This window comes from Stegastes partitus, unplaced genomic scaffold (genome assembly GCF_000690725.1).
Source record: "Stegastes partitus isolate 25-593 unplaced genomic scaffold, Stegastes_partitus-1.0.2 Scaffold143, whole genome shotgun sequence".
Lineage (NCBI taxonomy): Eukaryota > Metazoa > Chordata > Actinopteri > Pomacentridae > Stegastes > Stegastes partitus.
This window is the reverse complement of record NW_007577874.1, coordinates 678,333-703,475: the sequence shown is the minus strand read 5'-3', so window position 1 is coordinate 703,475 and position 25,143 is coordinate 678,333. Positions and strand designations below refer to the sequence as shown.

Below are 25,143 nucleotides of genomic sequence, written 5' to 3'. Positions count from 1 at the left end.
TGTTGCAGATGTTGCATCTCGTTTGTGTGAGTTTTGCCTCAATTTTTAATACTTTTCTGTCTCACTTTTGTTATTTAGTCTCGTTTTTATTTTGTGTCTCGTTTGTTACAGTTTTGTCTCCTTATTGTTGTTTTGTCGTGTCTCTTTTGTCGTATTTGTGTCACTTTATTTTAAAAAAGCACCAAATCTACACCATTTATAAGAGCCAGAAGTTATAAAAACAGACAAAAAATGAGCAACTCTCCATCAGTTCTTGAACTAATCCCATGTGAGCTGAATTTCATCTGGACAATGAGTCAAACCTGAGCTTCAAATCATAATAAATCATCAGAATCACTTTACTCTGCACGTCTCGTATCGAAATCTGCACGAATCAGATTCTGTAAAAACACCAAAAATGTCTGACTGACTGAGATTTTTGCGGATTTCGTCTCAACAGAGCAGAAAATAAAAGCAGCGTGGCTCAAAAACAGAGCAGCAAGTTGTTGGACGATACATTCAACACGGTGAAACATCTGTGGTGAGCTGTGCACATTAGGATCTGGTGTAAAAGGTTTATTTTTCAGGCAGTTTCTTAAATGCAACATGCAGAATAAAGTGGTTTTGACGATGTTAAGCTGGACTACTGTTCTAGTCAATCACACGTTACAGGATTCATTAAGGACCACCAGAGAGCTGAAAACCTCGTGATTCTTTCTGTTTCTACAGTTTGTGATAAATGACGCAACACTGATGACTTTTCAGTTACGAACATATGACAGAGTTTTCTCGTCAGGGTTCAGGTGGAGTTGAGGTGTTCTGGTTGCATCAGAGCAGTTTGGATGTGAGATAAACATCCATCCATGAGAGTCGACTCAGTACGGAAACAATGCTTCTATTTTTTTTCTCCCCCTTTTGCAAATCCTGCAAATCACCGAAACCATGTCTGCTGGTTAAGAGTGCCCAAACCCAGACGCTCACTCTGGTCTGCTTGCGACCTCCGTCTGGACTTGGTTTACCGGCTCACATTCCTGCTTTCACCCTCAAGGACGGCAAGAAATAAAAAGCTTTCCTCCGAGGTGTCTGGGTTGTTTTTTTTTTGTGGAAAGCAAAGTGTGTTCATTTGGCCTGAATGTTCGAGGACCGGCAGCTCAATAAACACTTCGCTTAATGAAGTTCATCTGACAGGCCGGACCGTAAAGCTCCTGCTGCAGCCGGCTTTGTCCCGGCGACTCGTAAAAACCACCAGCAGAGCGGAGTCAACACTCAGCGTAACCACGGCGACGAGTGCCGGCGGTGGGAAAAACCTGAAGCTGAAGGTCACCCAGTCTCCCTCTACTTTCTTTACTGCTTTCCTTTTCCCATGTCACACCCAGTCAGGGTATGTTTGAGGCATGAGGCTGCGTTTTATAGACGGACGCGTGCAAAAGGAGGTCAAGCTGAAGCCAAACGTATACACGAGGATTCAACAATCAAAACGAGACGCTGCATCGAGAAGAAATCAGAAGTGTTCAAGGTGACTCTGACTCTAACGATCAGCTCGCCAATAAAAGTTTAAAGACAGACTGAAGTTAGAAACCAAATTACCCAGATTTAACCGAGTTGGAAAAACGTTTTATCTGTTGCTTAGAATAACCTGAGCCTGAGAAACGCTGTCTGCACGAAATCAGCCTGCCTTGATATAAAACTGAATCCTTTTCCTCGTTGTGAAGCATTAACCAAACTAATCTCTGGCTGAAAAACCTTGAGATTTAAACAAATGAATGAAATGCTGCATTTGTGAGCTGTTTGCCGGGAGGTTCTCGGGGTGGATGTCGACCAGATCAATGGAGTAAACTGGAGATAAACCACATTTACATGATGTCAGCTGTGGTTTCTGGCCTGAATTTGTTGTTCAGTTTGTGTGTTTGAACACAGAAAATGTAGAAAGTTAATCAGAAAATTATGTTTATTCTCATTTTTTCTGACACAGATGCACACGGACGCATAGGAACAGATTTTAAAATTGCTGCCAGGATGTGAAAAACAATTCCAGATGAATTTTTGATCCTTATTTCAACCCGATTCTTGCATCTGATGCTTTTGTCGCTGCGCCTAAATGGAAACACTCATGATTGCTTTGCAGTCGGACATTGTCTGTTTTTATGAACTACATGTGACAAACCTTGGCTGCTTGAGGCCGTTGTTGATTCACGTTTTCTCGACGATACCCTCTTACAATCAGCTTTTATTCGCTCCGCTGTGTTTCCAACCACAGAGAGCCGAATACCAGACGTGCCTGAGTCACTGGAGGACTGAGTCGTGGGCAGTGATTCGGGGGAAAAACTGCATCCTAACCATGCAGCGAGGTTTCCTGAAAGGTTAGCTGTGATGTAAAGCACGCAGGGCTTCCTGTAAATGTGCTCAGACCCAGAAAACCACGGCTACGGCGTCGTAAAGGTCCTGTAAATACAGCGTGTAGGCAGGAGACCTACAGACATTTCAGTCCGCCGCGAGCACAGCTTTCATTACATTACAGCGTTGAGGCGTCACGCTCGGCTGCCTTCAGTCGGTATGGATCCTGTAGCCGGGCTGTCCACAGAGTCACCTCTTAATCCCTCCACCTCTCACCTTCCCCCTCTGCTGATTGCTGCCGACGAAACATTACGCCGCCTATGACTGCATGAACTGATCCATCTGCAGGGATTAAGAGACTCGCAGTGAAACGCTGAGCACACAAACATTAAGGGACAAAAGAAAAACGTGACCCTAAAGCTGCAGTGGGCCACATTTTGATGTGTTGTTAAGGTAAACCGACGCTCAGATAAAAGACTGACTGACCTGCAGGACGATCACACATTCACATCACGGTCTGAGGCTCAGATGAAGAACTAGAGTCAACTCAGGAAACATGTTGCTGCTTTACTTTAATTATTTATCAAATATTTTGGCTGATTTCTGAGAACTTCCTGTTTATCAGATGTGGGGTTTTTAGTATTTCCACTCTCATAAACCATTTGACCTGTGAAGCCATTTCTAAGGACCAACAGTGAAACATTTAGTCTTTGCTGGAAACATATTCGTCTGTATCTTCCCCAAGTTTCACGGCTGTGGGATTAATATTTCTGGACATATTGAACCCTAAGAAGGGCTTCACATGTAAGACGTTAAGCTAGCTTTGGGTCCCAAATAATAAATAAGAGAAATTGGAACAAAATTTGAGACGATGGAGCAACAACACTACCTGAAATTACACGGACTGACCCTTTAAGGCCCTAATGTGAGACTTTCACTTATATTTAAATCACAAAACAAACCCATTTATATTCCACGATCTTACTTCTTCAGTTCAGTGACTACGGGTGAAAGTAGGAAGGTCTTTTGCCTCTGCTCTCTTTTCACCACAACACATCTGTACAACGTCCACATTCCTGCAGATGCTGCACTGATCCAACCGTTAATCTCCAGTTTTGTTCTTCCTCTACTCAAAAACAACAACTCAAAGTACATAAACTCCTCCACTCAAGGCAAAAACTCATCCCAAATCCACGTTTTTACACAGTGCTGCCCACGTACCGTCATCCCGCTTTATAGAACATCCCATTTAAAATCATTACATATCAAGTCCTGAATCATTTCCTATACAACCTGTAGCAAAGCAGCCCGTTTATTGTCATACAGTAATGTCAGAATCCTGCTTTTTGACACGCATGGCAGATGATCAAACCCTGGTCAGCTGCATACGGCAACGTGTTGGTTTGTTTGTCAGATACCTGAGATCTGATCACTGAGTTATTCACACGCTGTCTGACATCAAAGACAATCGTCAGTCATAACTGAACTGCTCAGCTGGTTAATCCTGATAAATTAATCCTCTGTTTATCCTCTGATTACAGGAAATAACTTCTATTGATGGGGCGGCTGTTCGTACCGACAAAGGGGAAGTTTCACTCAAGCAAAACCACAAAACAGATAACTCCACTTTTGTAGATTTTCAGAAAACTTATTTTTTTGTTGTTTGCTTGAGATAATATCAATCAGTGGATTTGATTCAGTAGAAATGACAAAAACAGAGATAACTTAAGTTTGACTGATATTGTCTCAGGTAGATGATGGAAAAGTGGCTTATCTTAAGGTTTGTGGAGATGGAGTGATCTGTTGTTGCAAATTAACTCTTCAAATACTTCAAAAGCCATCGAACCGAGAGGCGTCCATCGGGCTGTAGGGTTAAGTTCTCACGGTTTATTATTAGAAATGGCTCATAAGGAGATCAGTTAATCAAGCGTCTGAGCAGTGATGCACATTAAGAGCATTTATTACCTAGAATGTATGATCTTTCAATGAAGATCAAGCCTTGTAGATGGAAATAAGGATGTTTCTGAGAATTCATTGATGACAGCAGCCCTTCTGCAAGTTTTGTTTTAATAATCGTACTTATCGTGGATCATCAGGTCTCCTCAAAAAGCATATTATGCAGATTTGTCCCCACCCTGCCGCTGCACAAGAAGCGACTTGATGGGTCGCCGAGTGAAGGACGACGAGATGCAAGAGGACACTGAATAATAGATGTGGACTCAAGGTTCTGTCCAGGCATCGTTCAGCTCTCAGGCGCTGTCAGAGCTCCGTCTTTTATGAACCCGTTTAGTTCAAAATGTTCTAATCTGGGTTCGGCGGCTCATTAAGGGGCGACATCATCGGCTGCTTCTCCATCAAACCCTTCAAGCCGGGTTGTCATGGAAACCTGATGTGAGAATCTAGTCCAGGTGTCGGGATGTTGGCGTTCAGACTAACTGTCCCTTTGATCTTGTGAAGACGTTCCTGTTCTGACTTCATAAACCCCCATTTTTCGTCACACAGACACAGTTTCCTCAGCGCTCTATCTCTGCGGACACTTCGATACGCTAATCTTGAATATCCCGGATACAGTCATAACTCCATGTGTGATAATAAACGGGCAGCACTGTACCAGCTGCTTTGCAAACAGCTGCAAACCTCCCGAGTTCGAACTAGAGGTCAGAAATTCTTCCTTCAGCGCGTCAGTAACGGCTTCACTTTGTCTGAGAAGGTGTCAGACCTCTCTAAGGACAGAAACACCTGCAATCAAACTGTCACCAGCAACTTGTTCGTCGGTTTTATGCTCCCAAGCCTGCCAATCAGAAGCCGCGTCGGCCACCTGAAACTAGCCCCAAGCGACGTCCCACATTGCGACGCCGCAGCCAAAATACACCAGCGCCAGGCAGGACGCCAGCGGAGTCCAAGGCCTGCTATTAAATCACTTACAAGCGTTTCGGTATCTGGATGTGCGGAAAGGCCGAAGTGGCAAGAAAAGCCCGAAGCAGTTTGCGGGGGTTAATTTAAGTTTATAGACATCCGCTAAAGGTTGACCTCGATTTAGACGAAATACTACGAGCGCTCAACGGTAAATAAAGAAGAAATGTCACTTGGAGGTATTTCTGTCGTGGCATCTGAGGAGGGGGAGGTTTTGATTCTCCAGAAAAACACACAGCAGCTATAGGCTTATCTAAGGGGGAGAAAAATGCTGAGATTTCCCGCCGTGTAAAATTATAGTCCGTGGAAATGCCGCAGGGCAGACAGTGGTGCTTTTGTTGTCCCACCCGGAATGACAGTCAGGACCACAGAGACGCCAACCAACCATATAGAGCAGGAGATACGATGGCAGCAGGGACAGTGTGTGCTGGGATGGAAAATTAAAAATGGGAAAGAAGAACTTCACTTTAGAAGTTTAGACATTAAAAAAAAATTAAATCAGGGACTCAAAAGGTGTAGTTTTACTCCAGAAGATCATAACTAGCAATCAGATAAAGTCTTAAAAACCGCCTATTAGCAGCACAATAAACTACAATTAGGGTCAGAAGTGAGAGTTTCAAAGCGAAGACGAGCACAGATAAGATCAGATCACTGGAAGAATGAGAGGAAGAGGCTGTCATCAGGGGAAAAATGACAGCATTGTGTTCGCTTCAGAAGCTTACAAAGACGTGTGTTTACGTTTTCATGACACGCGGCCTATTGTGGTGGAGCAAATAATGACAGTAAAAACCTCCAAGACTCGGGTGGAGACCGCAGCTCCAGTCCAGACTCCTGCCAGCAGCCAGCGTGGTTTGTTTTAATTCTGCTTTTAACCCAAAGTCACGTTCAGGCAGTAAACAGGTCAGGAGTGGAGATTCACTTGTTTGAACGGAGGCTCAAAGGCTGCAGCAAAACGTTGAAACAACACAACTTTTGCTGCTCATAATACTGTTTTTCTAACTTTATATTTGATCCAGTTAATCTGTCCATCCATCCATCCATCATCTATACCTCACCAGAGTGGTGGGGGGCTGGAGTCTATCCCAGCTGACTCAGGGTGAAGGCAGGTTCACCTGGACAGGTAACCAGTCTATCACAGGGCTACACTTAGAGACAGACAACCAAGCACACTCACATTCACACCTACGGACAATTTACAATCACCAATTAACCTCAACATGTTTCTGGACTGTGGGAGGAAGCTGGAGAACCCGGAGAGAACCCACGCTGCACGGGGAGAACATGGAGACTCCACGCAGAAAGATCCCGGGTGTCCCCACCGTGAACTGGGGACCTTCTTGCTGCGAGGCAACGGTGCTAACCACTGCCCCACCTTACAGCCCTAATCTGTACTTCAGTAAAACATTGCGCCAACTCACTAAGCTTGTCAGCTAGTTCTGTTTTCTGAACCACGTGTAGCTTCATGTCACAATAACACAAAACTACACGTGTAGAATACTTATTAACATGAAATATGTGGTCACAAAAGTGAAAAGAAAGTTATTTTTTGTTGAAATTTCATAACTGATAGCACCACAAAACCGACAAGTATCACTAGATAGCCTCCTCCAGAACAGATTTGTAGATTTGGTGCAAAATCATTCCTTTACATGAGTGATACGGAGCCTACTGAGACCACTGGGAGCTGGAGGACGTCCCCGTATGTTTGGGAATGATGCTAATGAATAATATCCGCCCATTATGGTTCCACTTATCGGGTAACACAGTCCTGAGGTCCCTCCCAAGTCAGTTTTATCTACATGAACAGCTCAAGGTTTATGAGTTGAGTTGAAATGTCTTCACAAATTCAAAACAAACCCAAAACTTACTTTTTTTTAAAGCGAAAAGTTGCTTCAAATCTAACGGGAGAGAATAAATTCCCTGCAATCAAATCAAATCTGCTGAAACAATCTCAAAAAGTTACTTTCATGTCTATGTTACACAACAACAACAACAAAGTCTTTGTCTCCCATGCTGAAGATCAAATCTGCAGCCAGATGAGTGAGGACGGATGACGATCGGCGTCCTCCCATGTGAGATGTTGCTCATAACAACACTTAGTTACTTCCCACCTTAATATCTCTTAATGTAAACACACAGATTTACTAATAAATCTACAATATTTATCGCCTTAAAGGCTTTCACTTCATATATTGATATAATTTTAATCCACGATTTCAAAGCCTATCACGGAAGTCTTTGGCCTCGTGTGTTTGAACGACTGCATTGTTGTGTGTTTGATAGCGATGATCTTTATTGCAGACGTCAGTTTGTTTCAAACCCCTCCATCTGCTCCAGACCTGGAATATAATCCAGATTAATGCACACGAATCCCCCCGACTCACACACACACACACACACACACAAACACAGACACACACACACACACACACACACACACACACAGCGAGGCACTTGTTCTATTGCAGCAACACACAGAAGGACACACAATCACATCTGAGCGAGCACACGGAGTCCGACTGTATTTCAAATGCATTAATGCTCACACACACACACACACACACACACACACACTGACACTCGTGCTGCCACACAATGGCGTAATCTGGGTCAGGGTTGGTGATTTTTGGATCGACACAGCCGTTGTGTGGGTGACCCAGTGCCCATCGCAGCATCATCAGCGTGGGACGGCGGCGAGTGATTTCTCTCTGTCAGGCGAAGTGTGAGTGAGTGGATTAAATCATCAGGGATCAGAGACAGAACCGGGAGGGCCTTTGTCGGTTCGGCTGTGGTTGTGTGTGTTTGACTAAGATTGTGTGTGTTTGTGCGTCTGACCTCCGAAGCCCGGCCTCATGGCGAAGTCGTGCTCCTCGATCCTCAGCAGTTGTTCAGTTTTTATGAGCAGAGTTTTGGTGCTGTCCTGCCTCTTCAGCTTGTAGTCGATGCGTCTGCAGAGGCGACACACACACACACACACACACACAGACACACACACAGGCAGCGTGTTGACTGATTAGGCATATTAAGGCTGTAATTGCAGGTTTTGATTAGAAAAACACACTTTGTGGTTCCCTCCCTCCGCCCTCGCTGCAGCTCGCTCTCGTCCTGCCAAACCCGTAACCTTAATCAAAGACGTGGCTCGGATCCACCAACAAATAACCGGCGTGCACGCAAAGCGTTTTATTCTGTTCCAGAATCAGGCCCGCGTGCTGCTGCAGGCTGATAACAGCAGCTGCTGGAAGCCCGTCGATCAAACACACACTCGAAGCTGCTGTGAGTCATCATGTCCTCAGAAACACGTTGAGTAGAACAGGTTCATGTGCACGACGACACACCAACACATTCAGACTTGTTACTTTACCTCATTTTGCTTCCTGGGAAACATGATAAATCAGAATTAGCAGGAAACTAAAGCCTTGTTCTTCATCTGATCGTGTAAAGAGACACAAAACTACCACAGAGAGATGCACAATTACCACAAAAAATAAACAATAAATATCCTAAAGAGACAAAAAATGACAACAAGGACAAAAAAACTATGACAAAGAAGAGACACCACGTCTACGAACAGCTGCAGAAACACATCAGAGGCACAAAGTCACAACAAAGAGAGAAACGACGACAACGCGACACAAACGAACAGAAAGACAAAATCAAACTACAACAAAGAACCAAAGTGAGCTTAGTGACAAAACTACAACAAAGAAACTCACAAACCACTGAAGGGACACAAAATGAAAACAAAAAAAAACAAACACAAAATGACTACAAACAGACACAAAATAGCCACAAAAAACACAAAATTCCCATAAAGTAACACAAATTAACCAAAAAACACACAAAATGACTCTAAACAGACACAAAATAACCACAAAAAATACAAAATGAGTATAAAGACACAAAATGACCACAAACAAACATTAAATGATTATAAAGTGACACAAAACTACCACAAAGAAGTATACAAATCACTCAACGGACACAAAATGATGACAAAGAGACACAAAATAACCACAAAAAACACAAAAAGACTACAAAGAGACATAAAATGACCAACAAAAACACAAAAAATTACCACAAAATAACACAAACTAACCAAAAAAACACACAAAATGACTAAACAGACACAAAATGACCACAAAAAGATTATGAAAAGAGGTAAAACTACTACAAAGAGACACAAAATGACGACAAAGAGACACAAACACAAAAGTTCAACAGAGACATGCAGACCTCTGATAAAGACGCGACACAAAAAACAAACACAAAACTGCATCTTTCTCTCATTCTGGATGTTTAAGCTCAAGTTTTCTGTTTAAGCTCTAACATATCACACTGTTCACACCACAGACACACAAACACTCACAATCACACGTCTGATGTTTGTTGTGGGGATTATGTGCAGCGGTTGTCATGGAGACGGTCAAATTCTTTTGTCACTTAATTAACATCTGGTTTGACACGAGGAGACGTTCAGACATCTGGACTTTGTGTAAAAGGCAGACGGAGAGAGTTCAGCCTCCAGGCTCCACTTTAACGCCACTTCCACACGCTTGGCGACGGCACGTGTGTGTTTGCGGTCCTCGGAAAGCGCAAAATAAACACAATGAGCAGCTACGCTAACTATATGTGACAGGCGCTGGAGCAGGGAAACCCCGGCGTTCAGGAAGCAGGAGCTGTAATTAGAGCTGGAGATGCGAGGCCGAACACGAGGCGACAAAAACCCGACAAACGAAAGTCGCACACCTTAAAACACACAAACAAGGACGCGCGTGTCGCTGCGCTGCTACGAGGTCGCCCAACGGTTGGAGCCAAATCCCATTTCCCATAATCCCTCAAATTAACCTTGAATCACACGACGCAATCCCCCAAAAAACTAATTAATCCCAATCCCGGGGCTAATTTAATTAAATAAAATCAGCACCGCACGAAAGGCTTGACCCCATTTTAACTCCCAGCGCTTGTTTTTGTAGTTTTTAGCACAAAAACTCCTAAAAAACAAAGTCTGGCAGCTTGTTGCTTGGATCCAATCTGACACATGAAAACACCAAAGTAAATATGTGTCCTTTGTCCTTTTAAAATGGCATTATCATTTCTACAAAAGTACAACACTGAGGTTTGTTGCTCCTTTAGCTTTGTGCGGTCGCTGCTTCGTCAAACTTTTTATACTGAAACTCAACCACCGCTGTCGACTAAATCAGGTCAACCAGTGGAAAGAACTGCAGGTCTCATAACTACTGAGGGATCTCAGCTAAATAAAAACAACTGTTCATTTCCTTTAAGTGCAACAACAGCTTGTAAAACTTTTTTTTTCCTCTTTAGTTGTTTTGGCCACAACAACACATTAACTTCCATTAATGTGTTGTTGTGGCCATTTTGTGTCTCTTTATAGTCTTTTTGTGTTTTTTTGTGGCTATTTTGTGTCTCTTTGTCATCATTTTGTGTCCCTTGGGTGGTTTGTGTGTTTCTTTGTGATCATTTTGCATCTCATTATGCTCATTTTGTGGTTGTTCTGTGTCTGTTTCTATTCATTTTGTGTGTTTTTTTCTGGTTATTTTGTGTCACTTTGTTGTCATTTTTCTTTTTTGTGGTCATTTTGTGTCTCTTTCTCATCATTTTGTGTCCTTTGAGTGGCCGTCGGCGGGACGTGGGAATGGTAAGGGGTTGACTGCTATCGCTATAAAAAACTCAAAAAAGAAGAAGAAACTACTTAAACGTCGTCCATCTAAGACTTCAGTGACTGTTTTCAACCAGGATAGTTGTAATATTTCATGTTTCATGAGATAAAGACAACGAAAGACACAGAAACAGCCGATAAAAATGTTGAATGTTTGCTTCTTAAGGTATTTAGAAAAGATGTTTCCCATGAAGCTGTCAAAAAACATCTAAACGAGCCCAATTTGTTGTTCTTTTAAGTTGAAAATTGTTAAAAAATATTGTTGCCAAAGCCGATGGGAGCAGGAGTGGAAGGAAAGAAAGCGAGCGGACACATCCAGCAAACCGCCACGACATGATTATTAGTTATCGATTAATCGCCGTTAGAGGACGCGCATGTCAGGAAATGTGTCGCTGTAGTACTTGGTTGTGCCACCAGGTGGAGCCTTTAGCGGTTTAACAGAGTTCAGCTATCAACAGGCACCATGAGGATGTTTTCTGTGATGCTTAATGCCTACTTGGTTAACGTTCAGGCTATTCAGTGTCATGGGTCACTATGGGGTCAAGTTATACTTTAGTTTCTGCCTCGTCTTCCTGTTTCTGTTGCCAGCTTTTATTTTGCAGTCTTGTTTTCATGTTGCTTTTGTCAGCTCTACTTCCTGTTGTCTTGTCCTGCTGATTGTTCGCTCTGCCCTAACTCTGTCCAGCTGTTTCCCATTAACTCACATGTGTATTTAATGTTTGAGTCTCCCTTTGTCCTTTGCCAGTGCGTCATGTTCATGTACCATTCCTGTGCCGTCTAGACCGTCCACAGCTCCAGGCTAAGTCCTCCTGACTTCCCCTTCTTGTATTTAAATACTATTTTTTTGTTTGCGTGTTTTTTTTTCTGTACAGCGACCTGAAGAGAGGTTTTCTAGCTCTGCTGAGTTTCCCCAAAATCACCCAAAAGATTCAAAAAGTCCATTATTTCCTTTGTTTTCCCTACAATTTAATATGAGTTAAACAGAAACAGGGCTGCCCGTTCATGTAGCTTCACTGATTTAGAAGCAAATGTTGATATCCAGAAAAAAATGCGTGATGTAAACACAATATTTACATTATTTAAAAACTGTAATTGTACGCTTTTCTTTGTGGCCAAATGCCACATTACCCAACCTGCTGTTTCCTGACAAAACCGTCTCTAAGTGACATTAGCTGACTTGTTTAGACTTTTATTATTGTTATGGTTAATTATTAAAAGTTCACAGAAGAAAAGTCGACTGAATTCTGTTTCGGGTTTGTTTTGCATGTTGTTGCTCTTCTGTTGTTCCTAGAAAGCAGAAACCTCTAAATGCTGAGTGGGTTTTGTTCGAGTCACTTCCCCGTTTCCTGCTTGAGTCACGGCGCTGTTTCCAAGGACATCACTCGGGTCGCATCAAGGTTGTATTTTTATCTCACTGTTGCAACACGAACGTCAGCTGTTGACCGAAATGTGACTTCTACAAACAGTTTCTCTCTGGAGTGACGCCAGAGGTCAGTTATCAGCTCGCTTACCGGTCCGTAAAACTAGAGTTTTACTGCCGGGGCCGGACGCTGTGAGTGTAATAAAGAATCCAATATGGAGCCTTTAATATAATTACAACATCCCAATTAAAGGGTGTATTGTCTCTAATGTTTTGCAACTATTTCTGCGGTGGTATTAGTCGACTCAGACAAATAAACCTGCAGTGATTTCTGCTAATCCGACGGTGGTTTCATGTCTGAATGAGCATTTTTACGGCCAGTTATTACGTAAAAGTCGCCACAGAACTCTTACATGCTAGCATTCTGTGTCGCTTTCAATTTTAAACACAAGTTCACGCAGCATGAAGACACAGACAACAAACTTTGAGTCATGAGAAGCGATTTGTGGAGCAACTTTTCCACATTTCAACACCAGTATTGGTCTACATATCGAGCAATCACCGTTAAAGGACGGGCATGTAAGGAAACGTGTTGTAGATCAGCTGCAGTACCTGGTTGTTCCACCAGGTGGAGACTTTACCTGTTCGGACTAACTGGGACTACCTGCAGTTCAGTGTTGGCAAGCAGAGAGCATTGTGGGTGTTGTCTTAGCAAAGGGCATCATGACGAAGACTTGTGTGATGCTTAATGTCTACTTGGTTAATGTCGAGGCTGCTTAGTGCAGATATAATCTAAAAAGTCACATCGGAACTGTTACTTGGTCGGATATGCTAGCATTCTGTATCACTTTCAATTTTAAATTGAAGTTAGAGCTGCGTTAAGAGATACACAATAAATTTTGGGTCGTGAGAAGCGATTTGTGGAGCAACTTCTCCACATTTCAACACCAGTATTGGTCTACCTATCGAGCAATCACCATTAGAGGACACGCATGTAAGGAAACGTGATGTAGATCAGATGCAGTACCTGGTTGCACCACCAGGTGAAGACTTTAACTGAATCAATTTGTGGAGCAACTTTTCAACTTTTCAGATTGCAGAATGTTCCCCTTTCTCATTTACTGCCACGATTTTCATTTTTTGTTCTAAAAGCATTCTGAGAAGGTTCTGCAAACTTCTAGTGAGGTTTCCTGCGAGGTGTTTTATATTAGTTCCCAGAATGTTCTTCTTAAAAGCAGGATAACGTTTAATAGAGACATTCTAAAACTGTTCTGTGTGCCCTGACGTTCTTGAAGCGTTTTCCTAATGCTTGATTAGTTATCGTGCAGCAGAAGAATCGCAGACTAAATGCTCCACTTTCACCGGAACGTTTTATAAAAACAGTTCTGTCCTCGGAGGCCTTGAGAACATCTGGAAAACGTTCTGAGTTCACTTTCACCCTCACAGGAACATTTTGTTGGAATATTCCTTCAATGTTCTGAGAACATTACGCAAACTTCTGTTCATGCTTTTAACAGGAAGTGTTTGTTTTAGGTTGTTTGTGTGTTATTAAAGAAATTCCAAAAAATGTTCTTATAACGTTTTCTGGACGTTACCTTGAGAACGTCCTTTATTTAACAGGAGAATGTTCTACGATGTGTTTCAGCTTATCTAACACAACCTGACTCTGAACTTTCTGTTTAAAGCATCACGTCTGACTTTGAACCTTTAAAATTCCTAAAACGTTCTTTGAACTTCAGATTACAACGATTTCTGTGCAACATTAACTATATCGTTATATCACAGTCTCCTGGTTTTTACTGCTTTATTATGCGGCTGGACGTACTGGTCAGTCTGGTTGGGGAACATCAGCGCTTCACTGTCTGAATGAAGCAATAAGGAAAAGCGTTAAAACACTGAATGCATCACTGTTGAAGCAGCGATGTCACGTCTCCCACGTTGGAGCAGAGCTGCACAGACGTGAAGCTGCTCTCGTTAGTTCTGGAAACTTGGCTGCTGCTCTTCTTCCATTAAACAAATAATCCACTATTTGAATTTTTAAATTTTTTTTATAGCAAAAACCTGGAATCTGTTGGACCTGCGGCGGTCAGTCGAGCAACGAAAACAGAAACGCTGAACGGTTTCTCCACTTAAAAGCGACCGCTGCACTTTCTGGACTAAAATAATCCACCCGCAGGTGACTGAGGTCAGAAACCATCGAGTCGCTTGTCAACACATTTCCATTAATTCTGCAGCAAAACCAGAAATGCTCAGAAGTCGGAGTTCCTTCCCGGCAGGTCTGTGGGTTTTTACACGGAACGGGGAAGTGGAACCGGTTCATGTGACGTCGCCGTTAGAAATGAAATCGCAGCTTCCAAAGAAACAGGCATCACCTAAAACTGCCCTGAAACTACGACCTGCTGCAGTTACAGTTAAGAGATCTGCAACCAAACACCTCACAGATATCGGTGTGTTTTCCCAAAACAAGCCAGATCCTGATCAGTATTTAACCTCTGACCTCTGCTATTATCAGGGTTTTCTTTCTTTTTACTATCTGTAACTGTTAATCTCTTATCTTGGTCATTTTAAGGCCAAACATGCCGTCGCTTAGGTTTTATTTCTTCAGAACATTCAAGACGATCCACATCTTCCATTATTTAATACGATGTTACTTGCAGATTTTCTAAATCGGCCTTTATAGGACAGAAAAAAACACATTTTGTATTATTGTTGTTACTCGACATAAAACACCAGCAGTAGAGATTTATTTTCATAATTGTGGAGAAAAGATTGTCTGGAAAATAGCTGAACCACGACGGTGGAAGAAACGGATTATTGTAGTTTAACTCATGTATTTTATTTATATTGTATATATTTGTTTTATACGATTAAATGATGAGTTCAGGAGTCTTTCAAACCACAAAACCCTAAAAAGCATTTAACCAGATTGTGTAAAAACGTGACAGTTTTGCCGTCACGTTACAGAGATCCTGTGAACATTCGGCTGAACTTCAGGCAGAAATGAACTGAATCAATAAAATAAATGCAGCGAGGCTCAAAGACAGGACGCAGAGCAGCAAAACAATGAAGACGTTTATCACTAAAAGCTCAAAGACTCATCAGGTTTTTTTAAATGTTTCCGGGCGTCCTTTAATGAATCCTGAGTGATGAGCAGCTCTGTCAGGATATTTCACCGAACCTCAGCTTAGAATCGTGACATTTCAAACCTCCTCAACACAACCGACAATCAGCCAAAAAAATCTGTAAATGTTTTCAAATTCTAAAATAAATGCAGCGCGGCTCTAAAACCGTACACAGAGCAGCTGTTGGGCGACAAATGCTGCACAGTGAAACACGTTTCTAGAGTGTCTGGAACATGTAGAACCACCTTTTTCTTTTTTTCCCCAAAACTGGCGACACCTTTGGCACTTGGAAGCACGTTTGTTCAATTTCTGTAAACTAAACGATGCAAGAAATTCAACTTTCTCTACTTCTGGTTGTTGTGTTGCCTTCGAGGTGCAGGGATTTATATTGTAGTGAGAAATGAGCCACAGTGAGTAAGAATGTGTAAAAACTCACAACCTTTGTTGTGCAGTTGCTTTGTGTTGTGTTAGTTTAACGTCCGTGTCTTTTTTTACGAAGGAACAGCATCAGTTTTAACGTTAATTTTGCTTCTGTTTACTTTTAAAACACACACTGTCTGTACGTTTGGGCACATTTTCTGATTAAACACATTTAAAGGCAAAAACGAGACAATAAATGTGAAGAAAACGCGTAAAACTCATTCAGATAAAGAAACTAAGCGAGTAAAAATGTGTACAAACGCACAGAAACTACAGTTAGCATTTATCTAGAAAGCTTTAGTAAATAAAATACGACAAACTGCATTAATGAATGTGACGAGAGCAAAAAATGAACATCCAGAAATTTACATTTCAAGATCCCAAACACAAGCTAACAAACCCGGCAGCAGCGACACACAAACACACTGATGCATTTGTTTTAGTTGTTGTATTCGTGTTCGGTTCAGTTTATAGACAACTGAGGCGTTTGGGGGACGTTCAGGAAAACGCAGCAGGAAGGTTGTAGGAAAAGAAATTTAACTCAAACAAAACCACGTGACCGAAGTCAAAGAAATCTAACTGTGCTGTTTCCACAGATTTCATACTGCAGCTCACAGAAAGTAAAAATGTGCTAAAATGCACAAAGAGCTGCTGTTTGCTCAGAGATTCAACCTTTTGCAGCATTTTACACATTTCACGTGTTCCATCTTCATCTAGAAAGCTGTCGTGAGTAAAACTGCACGAATAAATGCAACAACAACAAAAAACGCTGCTTCATGTTCAGACGGTTAATGTGCAAATTTAAATTTTAGCACAACACAAGCTAACGAACCCTGCAGCTACACACAAATCAATGTTTTTTAGTTGTTGCATTTGTGTTCGGTGCAGTTTCTGGAGGACTGAGACGTTTGGGGAACGTTCAGGCAGAAAAAAGCAGAAGGAAGGTTGTGAAAAAGACATTTAACTGCTGTTTCCACAAAGGTGCAGCCAACAGAGAGTAGAAATGTGTCAGAGGTGTTTTTTTTTTTTTTTTTTTACACTTCTCAGGCAGTAACGTGTTCCATCTTGGACAAATAAATACAGAAAACAATCTGCTTCGGGTTCAGAGGGTCAATGTGCAAACAGAAGACGTGCATAACAGCAGGTGGACTGAAGCTAATGTCTGGTGTCTGATAAATTGAACGTCTCTCACCCGCCGAACTTGAACTTGCTGTTCTCGCCGAGGAAGACCTCCTTGTGCTTCCTGCGGTTGGAGGTGCGGCCGCCGGTCACCATGGCGACGAGGCCGGCGGCGGCCAGAGCCAGGCAGGCCAGCAGGTCCAGCTTCATTCTTCACAGGTTTCCCCGCCGGAGCCGACACAGCATCCCGACCGCCTCCAGCTCTCGGCGGTGGCCTAAGGAAGCCGGTGGCACATCCCCGAGGTCTCCAGGCAGCGCTGCAGGTTCACAGTCTGGGCGGCACATCAGCGTCCAGCTGCTGCAGCATCCCGGCCGACTCCAGGACCCGTCGCTCCGCTCCATCCACTCGCTCCGCTCCTCGCCTCGCGCCGCTTTATCTGCAGTTTTTGTGGTTCTATCGCTGATTAAAATCGATATGAATCCATTCCTCGCGGCGATAGAGGAATGACACTAATTCCACCCTAATCTTCTTATCTACGGCCACAGCAATCTTTCACTAACCTACAAACAGTCACACACACACACCAACCCGTCAGTAATCAGGATTTTCTCAGCGGCACGATGAAAAAACAGGCACCTGGTGTGATTATATGAGGCTAGCGCACACCTCCGCTCCGCTCGCCGCCAGGGAAGATGGAAAATCAGGGCTTTGGACGCAAACGACAAAAGGTCGACGAGATCCGCGGAGGTTTTTAATCCGAGCTGGAGCGAAACGCGTCTAATCCAGCCTCGCCTTCCTCAGTTTACACCTCTGGAAGACAAAATCCAACGCAATCAAACAAACAAACCACACATTTGTTTAGTCGTTGTGTTTGTGTTTTGGGGCAACTGAGAAGTTTCAGGAAGGTCAGGCGGGAAAAATGTGGCAGGAATGTTGTGGAAACAGACGTAGCTCAAACAAAACTATCAAAACACAAAACTGTGTTAAAGAAAAACTAAAACCATAAATCTAATCCAGTAAGAAAAGAATCAAAAACTGAAAGGTGCAAACCAGGCAGGTGGACACGAGAATAAACTGGAGATTAAAAAATCAAAAACAGGAAAGTTTAGGAGACGAGACAAACTAATGAGTTCAAGTAAAAAGGAGGGAAACACAGACAGAGGGAGGAAGTAGAAACACAAGAGACACACACAGGCAGAGAATGTCAAAATAAAACAGGAAATAAACATATTAAAATTATTAAAATGATTATTTAAAGTTTTGGCCTGTTGTTATTATTTTTATTTTTTTAGAGTTAACATGTAAATTATTGCTTTTTCTTTTCTTCTATTTTACTTGATATAATCTATAATTTAACAAAACAGAGAAATTTGTAAAATATCAGTTAAAAAAGGATTTGCCAATTTTGTAATCCTTTATACGAATAATTGTTCTTTAAAATAAGAAAGAAGGAGAGCGTAAGTTTGCAATCAATTACTGTAAAATAATGACTTGCAATTTTTTATTTATTTATTTATTTATTTGTTTTAAATACTGATATTTAATGTGGATTTTATTTACAGTTTTGGTCTGTTTTTTTGTTTGTTTGTTTTTAATTTAAAAAAATTTATTTTACTTTTTGTTTTCTGAAATTGATCAAAACAGAGAAAATTTGTACAATAACAGCAAATTGCTCAAAAGAAAATTAAGAAACTTTTAGTTTTTATATTTTTCCCATTTTCCCTCCACAATAGACCTGATTTTACCAGATTCCATAAAATCTTCTCTGCACATTAAAAACAACAAAACAACAACAACAACAATCTCTACCGCCAGCATTTTATGGTGAAAACATGTGAAGACATTGATTCATGTCAGAATATTGAAGATCTGTTTAGCCTGAAACAAGACGGGACGCGGCCTGTTTGACCTGATAATGACCCAGATTAGATCAGCCTCGAATCTCGAGAACCTTTCCGTCTCTTTTTTGTGATTAGGCGAGAATTCAGCGGCGATAAGTGACTGTTTGTTTGTTTGGGGGTTTATTTAATGAGTAAACAACGGCCACAAAGTGCTCAAATAACGAAGGACTGATTAGAAACCACACGTTGACTCAGTTTGGACGAACAAACGGGTCGACTGTTCTTTATAGTGAAGTTTTGAGGTCAGTAAGTCGATTCCCTGATTTTTATGAACTGATTCACATTACGTGGTCCTGATTCAGAAGCTACTCATTAACAGCTCATTAATCTTTAACGAGGATATTTTCCACTGATCGCATTAATCATTCACCATCAGGTTGGTCCTCATTACAAAAACTAGACTGAAATATTTGTAGCTTTGACGAAAGCTCGGTTAAAATGTTTTTAGTTGTTGTTGAAAAAAACTTAAGTTAAATCGTTCAGTTTTTGTAATTAAAAATGCAACTAAAAACTTTGTTTTACTAGTTTGGTTTTTGATTTAAATAAAACACTAGACTTAAAATGTTTGTAGTTTTTGTGAGCAAAAATTTAACGAAAATCTTTTCAGCTTTTTTTTGATAAAAATGAAAGCACGTTTTTTTGTTGTTGTTTTTTTTAAAACAAAGACTAAAGTCTTTATTCGTTGACAAAAAATTGGATAAAATTTTTTATGTTTTTGTTAAAGAAAACTCCAAAATTATAAAAATTAAAGCACTGAAATGTGGTTGAAACTGAAACATCATTATCTTTTTTTTCTAAAGACTGAATAAAGTCTGAGCTCAATATTAACACTGGTGCTAATCACTGCACACAAAGAACGTCCCACAAGCCGTGATGTTTTGAAGATAAACCGACTTAGGCGTCAACAATCACAGTTTGTTAAAGTCATGTCCGTAAATATACGACAGCGCCCCCTGGTGTTCACGCAAAGTAATGCATGTAAGTACAAATGGATGGATGTAGGCGGGACACATGAACCACAACACACGTGTTAACTAGCTTAAGAACTTGTTTTTGTAATTACACGATGTAGCTGCCAACACGCTGAACAGCCCGCTAGCTAATTAATTCTGACGACTTCCTGCCGCACACAGGAACCGGTTCCTCCGTAACCTGCTGCAAAATTTCAACATTTTCTACGTATTTAATGCAAATTCCGAACCCGTAAAAATGAAGGAAGCGTTTTGCAAACATATCAGAGATCACAAAGGGTCTTAAAGATTCGTACAGGAACATAAGGCCAACATGCCAACACATTACTGCCTTGAATATTGAACACTGCTGCACATGAACCTCCAACAAGTTAACAGCAACTTAGGATTAACAGCACTAATACAAGTAAATTAAAAGTTAGACGACCATCTTTTGTGTTTGTTGATGACACAGACTGAAACGTCTTTAGTTCTAGTCGACGTGAACCTTTCCTCAGGTGAAGAACAACAGTAATAATAATAATAATGGGACTTTTCTAAATCCAGGCCTCGACACGTGTTTGGTTTTTCAGGTTGTTTCAGTCGCTGCCTGATTCTACAGGTCCGTCGGTTTCGCTGCTCAGAGAGCAGCTCCCTCCTGGTTACTATTTCAGTCTTATCAGAGGTCGTGGTAATTACGCAGCCACAGATAAAGAGCGCCACTCGTTAGCGCCGTTGACCAGCCTTTAACCTGGAGCACTTTAACCCTCCTGAGGGGGAGAGGACTTTCTTAGAAAAGAGAACAGAGAGCTCAGGCCGGGGTGAAGTAAAGGTGACGGAAACACCCAGCAATAAAGTTCCTGGTTTGTTTACTGTGATTTAGGCCCCAATTAAAGGCGCGAGAAGCAACCGGATCCCTGCTGTAGCGTCTGGACTCAGCAGGTGTCGGGGGGTGTTTGACATGTAGCGCATAGCTCAAGGTACAGAGCGGGAACGAAAACAGCTCTGCACTTTGGAAATGAACCCCCGTGACATTTGGTGGTGCAGCGCAGGGTCTGAGCCGGTGGCTTTTGCCAGATCCCCGCCAAACTCCACCCATCCAGAGGGGTGTGTGAAACGTGTGCATGAGCCTATTCTCTAAATAAACCTGTCCATCCAGTCGGGCTGACACTCGCTCTCTGGAGGCAGCCGGCTCTTCTCCCTCTTTCTCCTGGATTTCATCTGAGTCACTGTGAGTGTTTTCTTTTTTTTTTCCTTCAGTTTTTCCAGCCTTCACACACACACACACACACTTCCCAGCACTTCTCTGACAGACGGGGCTGATTTCAGGTCCGGAGCAGCTCCACGTGGTGTTTCCACTCAGGAAGAAGTCGGATCTGTGGACAGGTTTCACTGCTGATGACGGGAGGCTTCTGTGAGTTGCTGCTTTGTTCTGTTCTGACACTAAAACAGCTGCTGGGGACACTCTGATGAGTTCATGTGATTTACAGACTGTTAGAAGCCTAATAGTGAGGACTTCTTCAGTTTCTGCTGTTAGAAGTTGACTGTTTATGACTCCTAAAAGAGCAGTTTTGATGTTGTCCTTCTTATTAATCGTATAAATCTGACTCATTCTTTAATATAATAAACTGGAGAGATGAGAACTTGAAGCTCTGTGTGTGCTGAAGGTGTGAACTGTCACCTGAGGTTACCTGGAGAGGCAGAGCTCACGTCTCAGCAGCTCCGCATCATAGAAATAAAACAGGCGTTGATGCTTTTATCAGAATGAACTTGAGGCTTTTTATCCACATTCATTGTCTCGTATTTGCCTTTAATCTGAACATTTTGCCTGAACGTGCGCCCGGAGTGTCTTTTAAAAGTAAACAGAAGCAGAATTAATGTTCAAACTGACGTCGTTTCTTCAGATAAATGACAGAGAAGCTCGTTGGTTTGCATCTTAGAGGCGACTGAGTAGTTTACTAAATGTAGTGTTCTGCCGACTCAGGAACGCTTTACCAGCTGAAATCTGATTAATGACAGACGTAGAATAGTTCCCGACAAACGCTGATTCTCTGCTCTTCTGTGTGGTTGTTTTTGGGTCACAGGTTTACTCGCTGTGGGCTCATTTTTCACCGTTACATAAAGTCCTGCAGCTCTATGGAAACAGAACAACCAGGACTAGAAGCAGAGAGAACTCAGAAAGGTCTTATACGCAGCGTAGCTTAGTTATAATAAAACAAAGGGACAAAAATCACACGGTAATGACAGGGAGTGATGCTAACAAGGCATAAAAATTACACAAAAAGATGCTAAAGTAGCACAAAGTGATGGATAACTGGTGATACGACATGATTTCTGTTAAATATAAGCTGAAACACCAGGACGTTTCCAGGTGTTTCTTTGCTACTGCTTCACTTTGGCTCATTTTTCTCTGCATTAAAAAGTCTTGAACCTCTTTATAAACAGAACAACCAGGACTAGATGTAGAGAAACGTTTCTGTGCAGTAAAACATAGTTCAGCTAATCAGCCTCTTTGATCACAAATCTTACAGAAAAGCAGTGAAATCAACGTGCTGATACCGATACTGAGGCTCCACATGATGTAAATCACCTGTTTGACTTTACCTATTTGCATTTTTCCAGCCTAAACAAACCAGTTTTTCAGCTGCAGGAGATGTTTCACTGTGCTGAATGTATCTTGCTCCTCTGATCACTGTTTTCAAGTCATTGCTGCATTTATTATTAATGTTGTATTTTCCTAACTTCTGTCATTATTTTCTCTATTTTTTTCCCCTCAAATAGTTTATTGCAGCATGTTGTGGTTTTATCAGAGTGGAAGTTGTAGATTCTGATTGTATCGTGTGTGTAAAAGACTGACTGTGCAGCTCCATGTAGGATCTACATTAAACTACATCACCGCTATTCATTAAGAACACGTTTCATTCAGCCATGCATCTTCATGTAAAGGTAGCTACTGAGTGGGAGCAGATTTCCTTACTTATAAATTAATGTTTATTTGTTTTTTGACTCCTCTGGAATCCAGCGTATTCCTGATGAACTCTTTTTTTAATGATTAGCAGCATAAACTCAACTTTTCATACCGATTTTTCCAACAATTAAGTTGTTCCAAATAGTAAAATTAATTGTACAATAAGTTTATAAGTTGGCAAATTTTAAATAATGTAGTCGCTCCAGTGTTCAATAGAATCTGTGTGATGAAACCTGGTGGGACTCTAAGTTATATGTTTTTGTGTTATTTCAGTTTAAATATCACGTGTCAGTGGCTCCAAGGTGAAAGAGTCACTGTTAGCGTCCTAGTTAATGTTAAAATAAGAATGTTATTGAGAGTTGTTTTGGTAGAAGTCATATTCTGTTCGTTAATAACTAATAGAATTAACTTTAAGAAAATGTGTTTAACCAATAAAATGAACTTTATTTTGTTGATTTTTTATAGATTTTCTGCAGAATCTTGCAAACTGGCGCCGATACATTTCTTAGTTTTAGCTGCTTAATACAACTTCTGACCAACAGAAAGTCATCGATCAGGTTTTTGGAGGCTGCATTCAAAGACTAACGTCACCGGACAGTTTTATCTACAGCAATTATTGGAAACCGTCCAAGTGTTTCTCTTCTTCTTCAGCCAACACAGATTCATCAGCAGTCAATGTGAGATAATGTTCTTCTCCTGTAGTGTTTAACACCTGAAGACGGGATTGTCTTCAGCTCGAATGCAGGAAGAATCAACGTAAACGCAATGACGCTATAAATCACGTCCTAACACTAGAAAGTACATCTGTACACTAGAAAATACGTCCTATGACTATAAAAGTACGCATTAACACTAGAAAATACGTCCTAACACGAGAAAATATGTCTTAACAGACTATAAACTACATCTTAAGACAAAAAAAATGCGACCTAATACTTTAAATTAAACACTATGAAGTACGTCTTGACACAATAAAATATGTCGGAATGCTAAAAAGTATACGAAATACGTCTTAATACCTTAAAACATGTCCTAACGCTACGAAATGCGTCTTAACACTTTAAACACTATGAAATACGTCTTGACACAGTAAAATATGTTTGAATGTTATCAAATACATCCTTACTCCATAAAGTACGTCTTTGTTGGGTGTAACAGTTGTAGGTAAACATTCAAACTACAAACGGGCTGTTTCGTGTTTAGTGACTGATTTCTTTTGAGCGACTGTTTCTGTCCTTTTATTGGAAACCGTCCAAGTGTTTCTCTTCTTCTTCAGCCAACACAGATTCATCAGCAGTCAGTGTGAGTTAATGTTCTTCTCCTTTAGTGTCTAACACCTAAAGAGGGGATTGTCTTCGGCTCGAATGCAGGAAGAATTAACGTAAACGCACCGGCGCTGCGACAATGACGGCGACTCTCGTAGATCCGACAAGCACTTGAGCAGAACATCATCACCTCCTCATTACTAGACTCACTTTCCTCCCTTTCTTCGGTAAACTTCCTCCACCGCATAGACGCTCTTTGAAGCAAAGCACCTGTGTTTGTGTTTTAGATCGTGTCGAGGTAGCGTGATGCATCCTCGCTCTTATCAGGCCCCTCCGGAGATAAGACACAAAGGTTCGATCTGGAGGATAAGGGGAAGAGATGACGGAGAACAAAAGGAAAAGGTTTTCAGAGGTTGTGCTGGATGAAAGGGCTGCAGATCTCACTTTCATTTGGGTTTTTGCGGCGATGAAAAGGAAGGTTTCAGCCAAATCCTCCCCGAAGCATCAAAGGATCAAACCTGCGTTGTGCTCAGACGGCTGCACATGCTCCGTCACGTTTCACCCTCGACACCTTCCTGAGTCCGTATCGGCAGGAATGTGGCTCTAATTATGCTTTTTTCTCTCTTTCCTTCATGCTTGTATCTGTGCGTGATGCCAAACCACCCAGAGAGATCCAAGGACAAACCTGCCGGAAGGAGGGAAGGAAAAAAAAAAGCCCAGCAGAGTGGAAAGAAAGCAGGATGGACTGAAGGCACGTCTGCATGAGTCTGTGCACCATCGAGGAGCTTCGTCTTAAATGTGTGCAGCTGAAAGGAAATCATGTCGGCGATACTCACCTGGGCCTGTTTCCTGCTGTGGATCGGCTTCACCCTGCAGGACAAAACCCCAGGTAAGACACACAAACGCCTCTTTGTCCGGCAGCTTCAGCCGATCCGTCTGCAGGAAAACATTCACAGGGATTAAAGGAGCGAAGGGTTTCTCTGCAGAACCTGATACGAGGAAACGACACAACTCATTTTAAGGCTGCCAGAGCTTCTCTCAGACAGCAGAGTCACACTCTTTCCTCCCACTTCAGTCCAAAGGATGAACTCAGGATGGAAACATTGTGCGAGTGTAATGAGCGAAAGCTGTTAA

At 41.8% G+C, this 25,143-nt stretch overlaps 1 protein-coding gene across 1 annotated transcript in view; it reads right to left on the bottom strand.

The window, feature by feature from the left end:
- The window catches only part of LOC103355335 (gamma-aminobutyric acid receptor subunit rho-3), a 29,401-nt gene extending 12,267 nt beyond the window's left edge, over positions 1–17,134 (bottom strand). Inside the window, exons 1-2 of the mRNA XM_008279084.1 lie at positions 16,998–17,134; positions 8,062–8,174 (exon numbers count right to left, since the gene is read on the bottom strand). Coding sequence (XP_008277306.1) covers positions 8,062–8,174; positions 16,998–17,134 — 250 coding nt within the window. The remainder of the gene's footprint in view (positions 1–8,061; positions 8,175–16,997) is intronic.
- Positions 17,135–25,143: the final 8,009 nt, after the last annotated feature.